Raw genomic sequence first — 10,247 nt, 5'->3', positions numbered from 1 at the left:
GATAGATGGATAGATAGATAAGACAGACAGACAGATAAAGTAGCTCACTTGTTCTTATTTTCCTAGTGAAAACGGTGTTAAAGTCTGCTGTATCAATCTCCCAGGCCAGAAGAGGCTTGGTGTGACATGATGACACCTCTTCCACGTCACAGCCCCCATCCGATCCCACAGGACCCCCTCCAGGCTGCCCGCCGCTGAGGTCCGTGGAGGCTTTCGCCTTCCCATGCGGGGCTCCGTCCTCCTGCTTGTTCCGCGGTGGGCAGCAGTACACGGCGGCCGCCTGGTTCAGGAGGGCATAGTCTGAGCAGACCGTGTAAAACTTCTCCCGGGAGTGTGTGACCGGGCAGGTCCACTGCAGGTGAAGCTCAGCACTGGAAGCCCGCCTCAGCCTCGCAGCATCCCGGGCGATGGAGCTCATCAGCCCGTGGCCCCCCTCTCCATCCGCGGCCCTCTGCAGCCCTGGCTGCTCAGCGGGGCCGGGGGGGTGAGCCCCCTGACCCTCTGATGTGTTAGGCATCTGGGTGATGGAGGACAGATAGGGCTGGAGGTGATGGTGTCTTCTCTGGAAAAAAAAATGGCCAGAGATGAAGGAAAGATGGAGATGCTGTGACAGACACCTGCAGCTGAGGACAGTTCCCTAAAATTAAAACCATCATAACACGTACAGGGTTTGATTAAGATTCTAATTTACAAGAAACATTCACCACATTACCTTAAATACGAGTCACTTATTAGGAAACCAGAGGAAGAGCCCGGCGGTGTTACATATTAGGTAAACACCATGGCAGCTGTGAAGCGCAGCTACATCCCTGCTACACTGGAGTTAGCTGGCAAAAACACCCAATAGAGTCCGGATTTTAGTTTTTTATCAAAGCCCTTTAGATGTATCTGGAGGTTAGCTAACCGCTAACCGTTAGCCGAGCAGCAGCTTTATTACAGCAGAGAATTAACGCGGAAAATCCCGTTACTTCGCCCTCCTGACCCGTATCTTTTTCCAAAGCAGACACACTGGACTGTACCATTCAGGTCAAAATACGAGGGGAAACAAACAGAGATATGTAGAAAAAAGATATATGTAAAAATATGTATATAAGTGTCTTGAATTAAAATTTGAATAAAGACTTACCGGTAGTTTAAAAACACCAATTTCAAAGTGTTAAAAATAAATTAAGCGGTATTTTGTACTAACTCGGTATCTCCACCCCCCTCTTCTACGGTAATGAAAGGGTTTTGCATTTTTAAACCAATCAAAAGAGTGAATTCCAGTGGGTGTTTAAACTTCTCAGGAAAAAGGTAAGTTAGCCTATGTTTACGTTTGATATTGTTTGGAGTAATGTAACAAAAAGGGAAAAATCATAAAGCTTTGTTGAGGCACTTTAGACAAACAGGAACATTTTAGGAATTAAAAAGTTACAGCACAGGTAGAGCTGTTCTGGGTAGACAGGATTATGCTGTTTACACAATAAAATACAGGAAACCTCGGGCTCCTGTCTGATGTTTTTCCCTTTTTTATCTCTTAGATGACAATCACAACATACAATGTTTATTATTGGAGTTGTATGGGATAGTCCAACATTAAGCGCTGCATGTTTGTTCTGGAAGACTAAACTCCCTTTTTCCATTTTTCTTAACAAAAAATAAATAAATAAATAAAAGTGAGCTTTTAAAGTGTCAGATTTTTACATCCTAATGTTTGCAAATAGCTCAGTCAGCAATTGGTTGAACAAGGTTTTTATTAAGGGGTGTCAAAGTAAGTAGGACTAAATATAAGCTTAAAAAAACTGTTACGTAATGAAATATTTGGTATTAATGGGTAAAATGTGACAAAATGTGAAACATTTGAAGGGATGTGAATAATTTTATTTATTTTCTCATATGTGACACTGTATTATGTTTTCCTTAATTTATATGGATTTTTTTTTATGTTTAAATAAAGTAATATCTGATATCTTAGCAAGCATTTGAAACTGTGGGAAACATTACCTTATGAAGGCTGTCATCTGGAGCTTTATGTGACCTGATCGCAATCTAGAACGCACACTGGAAAAACAATCTAGAAATAAGTAAAAATTTCTTAAATTAAGTGTATTGACCCTTAATTTGAGTAGGAAAATGAGATGGTTTGCCAATGGAATGAGTAATTTTACTCTTAAAATAAGATAATTAGATAATATGCACTTGAAAAAAAGACAATGCAATTGTTTTTTTTCTCATTTTAAGTGTAAATTGTCTTCCATTGGCAAGATGTGTCTTTTACCTCCTGAATTCAAGAACAAATGCACTTATTTTAGGAAAAAATGACTTATCGAGATTTTGATTTTATTCAGTGCAGTTTTGTAGGACAACACAGAATCATGGAGGACTGATATTTCTCTGCAGCAGCCAATGGACAGCTTTTTACTCCTGCAATCACATTGAAAGTCTGCTAATGTAATGTGGAATAAAAATAAAATCTATTATCATGATTATTATTATTCACTCTTCCAAAAGCCATAGCAGCCCATTAAAGTAAAGAAACGTGTAAAGCTTTTCTGGTCATTCCGTAAAAATTCAAAAAATATCCACTGGACTTGGTTTTTTCTTTTCTGGTCAGACTAACTGGCTTGAACAAAAAGAGAAGCAGAGATAAAACAGGTCTAGAACAGGTTTGTCAAAAAACTATGAGCCTATAAATGTGTTTATGAAGCCGTAGCTCATAAGATTTCTTTGCATTAAAAAAAGAAAATATTTTCTTTGTCTTCCCATATTTTGGATAGATGACTTTGAAAATAACACAGATAGTCGTGTTGTGTGCAGGACATTAAGGCGGCGAAACCATGACCAAGAAGCTGGTGATCATCGACACAGACTGCGGCATAGATGACGCTCAGGCCATAATGATGGCCTTGGCGGCGTCCAACCTGGAGGTCCTGGCCGTGACCTGTGTGTTTGGGAACGCGGCGGTGGAAAACGTGTGTCAGAACGTTTTGCGGGTTCTCTCCGTCTGTGAGCGCCAGGAGGTGCGTCTGTTCGACTGAACCGATGCGTTTAACGCTTGATATGGGGCAGAGGGATCATATATAGAGTTCTCTGGATCGTTGTATCGTGATTTGTTCAGAAATATAACAAAATTGAACATGTTATAAAGTTACAGTTATTAATAAAAGTTTTCCTCTCTATAAAAATACTGTAATGACTCCTGTTTCCTGCAGATTCCGGTGTTTCAAGGCTCTGCTGGTCCCCTTGTAGGATTCAGTAATCTATTCAGCGACCACTTTGGAGGTGATGGACTTGGGGATGTGATAAAGGACCAAGACCCTCAGTGGAAGGAGAAAATCCAACCGGAGCACGCAGTCAATGCTTTGATTAGGCTGGTGTCTGAACATGAGAAGCAGGTAAACAGGTTCCAGGTTTTTTATTTTTCATGTGGGGGGGTGGATGCTCTGCTGCTCCATAACCATTTCTTCCTTCAGGTCTCCTTGGTGGCCCTCGGCCCGCTCACTAATCTGGCACTGGCTGTCAAGCTGGATCCGCGCTTCTCCCAAAAGCTCAGAGACCTCTTCATCATGGGCGGCAACATGGAAGGTAGTCAAATGGGATTTGAAGAGTTCCTACGCGAGGCCCAGCAGCCTTGAACGGTTTGTTTTTGTTGTTACAGGAAAGGGGAACGTGACCCTTTGTGCAGAGTTTAACTTTGTGTCGGATCCAGAGTCTGCTTACGTTGTTCTAGAAGAATTCCTCTGCCCCACCTACCTCGCCACATGGGAGTACTCATGCAGGAACGCCCTGACTTGGGTATGCCGCTTTTGCAGTGCGTTGCACTTCTCCATTTATTCCCAATGAAAAGCATTGAGGTTTTGCACTTATTTGCACACTTCTACAGGAGTTCTTTGAGGAGCTGATCAATCAGGATGCCCCTGCAGCCCGCTTCATGAAGATGATAACATCAAAGTGTTGGGCCTACTCCAAAGAGACCATGAAGATTAAGAGAGACGTGTACTTTGGGCCTGGCTTTGTCTCTTATGACGCCTACGCCATGGCGGCCTGTATTGACAGCAGCGTAGTGCTGGAGAGCATTGAGTGCCCCGTGCGCGTGGAGGTGCAGGGCTCCATGACTCGTGGCATGTTGGTGCTGGATCGAACAAACTCCCTAAACAAGAGCCACACTGTGAGGGTCATGGTTAAATGTGACGTGGCCAAGTTTGGTGGGCTTCTGATGGAGTCCCTCAGACAGCCGTAGAAGAAGTGACAAAAAAGACCAGGCAGCCTCTTTTAGCTAAAAGGTTTATTTTTCTCAAGATGAGGTCATAAAATGCATAAAATGAGAAATGTGATTTTTTTAAATTTTTTTTAATTTAACCATTCCGTTGTAGATTTGCTCCTGTGTTTGACCTTTTGACCCACTTTTGACCAAGCTGGCTTCATCTTTAACTTAATTAAAGTGTGGTGTGCAAAAGCATTCATGGTTGGATGCAGGAATTCAGGTCCTATGGTGGCAAACTAAAAACCCCAAAACACCACTATCCCTCAGTATGGTCGAAAACTGATATATGCTTTGATGTTAAACATGTTAGCTGAAGCCAGTGGTGTCTGAACTTTTTTCTGCTACATGAGCCAAATTTACAGGATTTTAATTACAATAATAAGAACAATTTAACTTTATTGATCTCACACTGGAGAAATTCAGCTCTGCATTTAACCCATACCCTTTGGGAGCAGTGGGGTTTTAAGGGTCTTGATCATGGGCCCAGAGTGGACGTCTGTGGTAGTTGAACCCAAAAACCCCAGAACCCAAGCAGAATGCTCTAACCACTAGGCCACCACACCCCAACAGCATAACCATGAACAATCTATGATTAAAACACACTGGCATGTGGTTTTTGATCATTTCCCACGTATACGAAATAATCAGAGAAAATTACAATTAATGTTCCATAGCTGATCTTTGTGCTTCTGTATGGCTGTTTTCATATCATATTAGGAATGTGAGGATTGTGTTTGATACTCAGAGTTTCAAAGTAAAAAAAAAACAAAGATTCTGATTGAATTTCCTTTCACAGCCTTCATTTTGAGGGTTTATGTGCTAAAAAGTAAAACACAGCATTTTAGAGATAAATAAGTTATTTAAATCAAACATGAGGATTAAATTACTTAATATAAAATAAACCTGCTCCTTTAAATTGTAAAATGTGTCCAGCTTCTGTTTCTTCTACAATATAAGGTTTCTTTAAAAAATAAATGTCCAGCAGAGGGCAGCACCCACCTAGTAGTGCATCATGTAGAGATGTTCCTCATTGATGATTGGAAGCAGGACATTTTCTGAAGAGAAGTAACCTCTGTCTGAATGACATAAAGGGATAATTCCTCCCACATTTCTGAGAGAAATGTGACAAACTATCAGCTGTTGTGGATGTTTTTTATTTTGCAAATATGCACACATCCCTATGGAAGCCCATTTCCGCCACATTAAAGTAAAAAATGCCAAATAGAAAGTCATAATTATGAGATTCAAAGTCATAATTTCGACTTTTAAACAGAGGTGTCACTTAACAAAGTACAAATACTTTGTTTCTGTACAAAGTATTTGTATACAAAGTATTTATTAAGTACACTTTTTAGGTATCTACACCATTACTTATTTTTCTTCCTACTTCTGACTTCTACTCATTACATCAAGTATCTGTACTTTCTATTCCTTACATTTTTAAAACAATTTGTTTAATGTTTATAAATATTTATTTCACATCATGTGCGCCATCATTGATCATTGGCTCCATCCACATCTAGTGAAAACTAGATGTGAAGATGGAGACGAAAACCAACCAGACTTCACTCATCCTTGGCCCTATCTCAAAGAATTTTTCCAAATAGTCAAAAAATTTAGCTTTCAATTCATATAGTGGCATCTGGCTGTTTTTTTTAAAGGTTACTTTATACTTTGATACTTTCAGTAGTTTTTGGAGCACATACTTTTTCACTTTTTCTTGAGTAAAGAGGTCATGTTGATAACTTTAACTTTTACCAGTGTTTTTAAACTGCAGTATCTATACTTCTACTTAAGTAACAAATGTGTGTACTTTTGACACCACTGCTTTTAAAGTCATAATTATGAGGTACAAAGTCATAATTTCGTCTTTTAAAGTCATAATTATGACTTTGAATCTAGAAATTATGACTTTCTATTTGGCATTTCTCTACTTTCATGTGGCGGAAACGGGCTTCCATACTTCTCCCATCTGGAGTAGTTGGCCAATCAGTGGCGCCTCCAGCAATTTTTAATGGGGGGGGGGAGACAATGGGGCCAGCAAAAATCTTGTGGTGGCAGCACTGATCTCTATTTATTCACTGGATTGCTGATTGCCAGAAAAAAGTTAAGCCTCCGTCCTCCATGCTGGTACTCCCCACTCCCACGGAGACACTGCCTCCCTGTGCAGCATTTGACTGCAAAAACAAGCAGTTTGCTGGCTGTCGGAAGATGATCCACAGGTCATTTCAGTCAGTGGATGTACTAATCAAGAAAAATCCACATATAGCCTACGCCAATGTATCCTATAGTTTAGTATGTAGCGTAATATAAGACTTTGACTAAATTAGCCATTGGCATTGTGTCTAACGTAAGTAAATGGAAAGTAGGGCAAATAGAAAGTGATTCATTATGAAATGCAAATGTAGTAATTAATTATTAAGCGGATGCGGTCGTTTTTGTAGTGTTTGTTGTATTTCTCATTTGAAAAAGTAATGTGCAGAAATATATTGCAACCCCAACGTCTGAGCCTTATATATGTATATATTCATATATATATATATATATATATATATAGAGAGAGAGAGAGAGAGAGATCAGTGGCTGGCACACTGAAACTAAAAGCATAATTTCAGGGTTTGAATCTACTATTGTGGTAAACATGCCTGTAGAACACCTGCTCATATCTTGGTTTATTGTGTGATTTTTAAAGTTATGTCACTGGCTGTGCATAATGGGATGAAATGCTGAACTGATGCTACTATAATTTACACTGGCAAGGTGGGTGGCCAGGGCATTGCCAGGGCAAATATGCAGTTTGTGAGCACATTTGTAAGCACTACTTACAGTTCTTTTTGCAAAAATGTGTCCTTGAAATACTTTTCAATTTTTTAAAGCAACACCAAGTTAACTTCTTACCTTAATTGATCCTCTTTTTTTTAATTCTGGGGGGCCCCGTCATCCCCCCCTACTGGCTCTAGCTGGAAAATCCCACTGGGAGCCTCCTGGCTGTTCTGGTTCTTCCAGCAAGACCAACAGCTTTTCACTAGCCCAATGTGAGGCTGCACTGGCTCTAGTAGCCATATGTCTACCTACATATGATTATAGAACAGTTTTAATTATGTTTATAACAGGACAGAGCAATAAAGACAAATAAATCAGGAGGAAATAAAGAGAAAACAGGAAAAGTGTCGGCACAGGCTGAATTGGGTTAAGGTGGTGCAGACTTGTTATTAGACTTCTAACCAGTGTTGGTGTTATTAATGTGATTGTAGCAAACAGCAAAGTTACTCTAAAACCTTTATGGATTGTATAATTTTAAATTTTTGTTTTGTTTTCTGCTTAATTCTCTCCACAGCAGCTGTATGGGAACTGCAAAACAAGCAACACACTCAACATTTTCCAAGACTTTAATATTTTTGTTGACAACTCTATTCTTTATAAAATTATCCTGGATTCCTAAAAAAACATATATAAGATACACAGAATTTTTTTTATTTAATAAGTCTCTATTTGAATTTTTGAAGTAAAATTTAAATAGGTTGATGCTTAAAAAAAAAAACAAAAAAAAAAAAAACAACAGAACCCGGCAGGTGATCATAAAATTCCACATCAGCCTAAAAAAAAAACGAGTATGAGGCTGATGTTTGGGATTCTTCATACTTTTATCTGAAAAGATGGTTTATACAAATCACTGCGCTGTGATCCCCGAGGTACATGGAGGGCTATAAAATATGAAATACATAAATGTTAATTCCCTCATCAAATAAATGTAGCATTTATGTATTGAATAAATGATTTAAACATTAAATATTGCATTAAATTGTAAAATGCGCAATGATGAAATGAAAATTCCATTTAAAGATTAAATTAGTCAGTTGAAAAAATATATTTACTAATAGATGAACAATTTCTCCTCACATATATGAATTAATCTGAGGTGGCATAATCAGGGTTTATGCAGCAATGAGTAACTAATTTTACTGCTTTTTAATGCCTTTAGAAATAATTTTAAAGACAACAAGTACCTGTGACTCTCACATATATATGTATGAGACATGATCCTTCGTCATCTTTACTGTAGACAGGCTGCAGCCATGTCCCGAATTCTTTTTCCAGCCACTTTTGTTGAAATTAGCATTTCCCCCCCATTCTCTAGCTTTTTCTCCGCCTCAAGCTTGTTTTCCAAAACATACGGCTTTACAATCAACCAGAAGTTCCACACAAATATATCTCAATATATTTGAAAAAATTGTTTTGTGAACATATTTAAAATATATATATATATATATATATATATATATATATATATATATATATATATATATATATAAGGTATTTAAAATTCTGTGAGAATCACATTTAATGAATTTTAATGACAAGGCTTTAATAAAAAAAAAAATTTAATGACTTAATGATTTCTAATGACCCGCGGAAACCCAGAAAATTACAGGCATCTTCAGGGGAGTCTCCAGTCTGCTGCAGGTGTATTTTATGGAGTGAGATGCTGAAATATTGGTTTGCAAACTTCACGCCCAACAATAAAGAACATTTCTTTTAAATGAATAAAGACCAAAACCAGACTTTCTGCTGAAAACCTTTAATTAAACTTGCTGACAAACAAAGGCGACATGAGAACAGTTCAAACCCCGAGCTGAGGAATCTGTTTTCCTTTATCTCTGGACCAAATAATTCCACTTTAAAAATGGACAACATGAATATACCCAAAACTTTTATGGGGTGATGACTATTAAAAAATTATAATAATCCAATTTCAGAATTCTAAAGATCCCTTCTGCCAAATAAAAGCAAAGTGCAATGATGCCAGTAAGAATGGAAGTAATTTGGCTCCTCAAATGGACTTTTTGTAAGAAACCAATAAGAACCGAGAACTTAAGAGGAATGCAGCATTATTAGACTTTCTATGTCATCCGCTTTTATTTCAGGATCTCCTGTTAAAAACAAATCGAAATAAAAATAAGCATCACTGCCTTGTGGGAATAAAAAGCTGCAGAGAAATAAAGGTTTCTGGGCTGATCAAATGAGTCACATAATGCTGCTTCTGAGAGGGGCTGATCTCTGATCGTTTAAAGACTCGTCTGGCAAACAGAACTCCTGTAAGGTGCGTCTTAGTTGGCGTTATCAGGGGAGCTGGGCCAGGGCTCTGAGCTGCGCCTGCTCAGGGTGGGACGCCAGGCGCTCCAGGGGTTGAAGGTCCTGCTCATCTCGGTGGAAGCCGTCGGCGACGACGGGGTGGGGCTGCTGACCAGATTAGTCAGAGCGGCTGAACTGGTTGACGGAGAGAAAGGGTGTAGCGTTGAATCTGCGCTTGTTGACCAGATGGAGCTGCTGAAGGGCGTGGTGGCAGACCACGGATTGCAAGCGTTTCCCAGGAATGACTGAGCACAGAAAAAAAAAAAAAAAAAAAAGGGCGTCACGGATAGAGCTTCCAGAGAAACATTGGTAGGAGAATGTTGGAGCTTACTGCGGTCGGAGCGGCCGGTGGGCTGGAACTGCTGGGCCAGGAGTGCAGAGGGTCGCTGCTGGGGATGTCCCAGGGGGTGGAGGAGACCGGGGTGAACTCTGGCCAGCTGGGCTGAGGCTCAGATGGCTTTGAAAGATTCATTCCACTGAAAACTAAAGCAAACACACACAGTTCAGCACTTAGCTGCTAAACACGTTGCTCTGCATTCTTCTGTGGGTGATCAGGCACCTCTAGTCAGGTTGAAGGAGCTGTTGGGGCCGAAAGCGGAAAAAGAATTGTCAGACTGGTAGTTCGGGCTGCCGGCGGTGTCGACTGGACTCCATAATCCAGAGCTTCAAGAGAAAATAGGAGAAAGTTAGGATCGGTCTATAAACATTCCAGACTGAGTTTGTTTTCAAACATTTTCTTTAATGACCTGTCTGAGCTGTCGCTCTCCACTGACGTCATGTTTGCCAGAGTCTTCCCAGGGGGGTCTCCTTTACTTGAGCCACCTGAACAGAACATCCAACCTTACTGCTAAAGCGACGCCATCACTGCTAG

The 10,247-nt window shown here is 39.7% G+C and overlaps 3 protein-coding genes across 6 annotated transcripts in view; 1 reads left to right on the top strand and 2 right to left on the bottom strand.

The window, feature by feature from the left end:
• bivm (basic, immunoglobulin-like variable motif containing) overlaps window positions 1–1,207 on the bottom strand; it is an 8,299-nt gene extending 7,092 nt beyond the window's left edge. Inside the window, exons 1-2 of one of the 2 annotated variants that reach the window (XM_015394449.1) lie at window positions 1,127–1,207; window positions 49–562 (exon numbers count right to left, since the gene is read on the bottom strand). In XM_015394449.1, the coding sequence (XP_015249935.1) occupies window positions 49–517 (469 nt within the window). In that variant the 5' untranslated portion in view covers window positions 518–562; window positions 1,127–1,207. Of the gene's footprint in view, window positions 1–48; window positions 563–712; window positions 998–1,126 lie in introns of those variants that run through there. The other variant, XM_015394448.1, reaches the window with a different exon arrangement.
• A 48-nt stretch (window positions 1,208–1,255) lies between these two features.
• Window positions 1,256–4,839, top strand: LOC107097331 (inosine-uridine preferring nucleoside hydrolase-like). Its single transcript, XM_015394450.1, has 6 exons — window positions 1,256–1,293; window positions 2,797–2,999; window positions 3,192–3,374; window positions 3,453–3,564; window positions 3,638–3,774; window positions 3,863–4,839. The coding sequence occupies exons 2-6, from the start codon at window positions 2,817–2,819 to the stop codon at window positions 4,217–4,219; spliced, it is 972 nt and encodes a 323-aa protein (XP_015249936.1). The 5' UTR covers window positions 1,256–1,293; window positions 2,797–2,816; the 3' UTR covers window positions 4,220–4,839.
• A 3,955-nt stretch (window positions 4,840–8,794) lies between these two features.
• The window catches only part of tmem131 (transmembrane protein 131), a 50,333-nt gene continuing 48,880 nt past the window's right edge, over window positions 8,795–10,247 (bottom strand). For all 3 annotated transcript variants that reach the window (XM_015394457.1, XM_015394459.1, XM_015394460.1), the window contains exons 38-41: window positions 10,123–10,198; window positions 9,936–10,039; window positions 9,708–9,859; window positions 8,795–9,621 (exon numbers count right to left, since the gene is read on the bottom strand). In XM_015394457.1, coding sequence (XP_015249943.1) covers window positions 9,352–9,621; window positions 9,708–9,859; window positions 9,936–10,039; window positions 10,123–10,198 — 602 coding nt within the window. In that variant the 3' untranslated portion in view covers window positions 8,795–9,351. The remainder of the gene's footprint in view (window positions 9,622–9,707; window positions 9,860–9,935; window positions 10,040–10,122; window positions 10,199–10,247) is intronic.

This window comes from Cyprinodon variegatus, unplaced genomic scaffold (genome assembly GCF_000732505.1).
Source record: "Cyprinodon variegatus isolate N-32 unplaced genomic scaffold, C_variegatus-1.0 Scaffold686, whole genome shotgun sequence".
In the NCBI taxonomy this organism is placed as follows: Eukaryota; Metazoa; Chordata; class Actinopteri; order Cyprinodontiformes; family Cyprinodontidae; genus Cyprinodon; species Cyprinodon variegatus.
Note: the sequence above shows the minus strand (reverse complement) of the source record. Positions and strands in the feature narration are given on the sequence as shown.

Bases quoted from the DNA above. Each gene is read 5' to 3' on its own strand.
- LOC107097331 (XM_015394450.1), top strand. From the start codon at position 2,817: ATGACCAAGAAGCTGGTGATCATCGACACAGACTGCGGCATAGATGAC. The intron at 3,375-3,452 runs GTAAACAGGTTC...TTCTTCCTTCAG, and splicing joins TGTCTGAACATGAGAAGCAG to GTCTCCTTGGTGGCCCTCGG. The intron at 3,775-3,862 runs GTATGCCGCTTT...ACACTTCTACAG, and splicing joins GCAGGAACGCCCTGACTTGG to GAGTTCTTTGAGGAGCTGAT.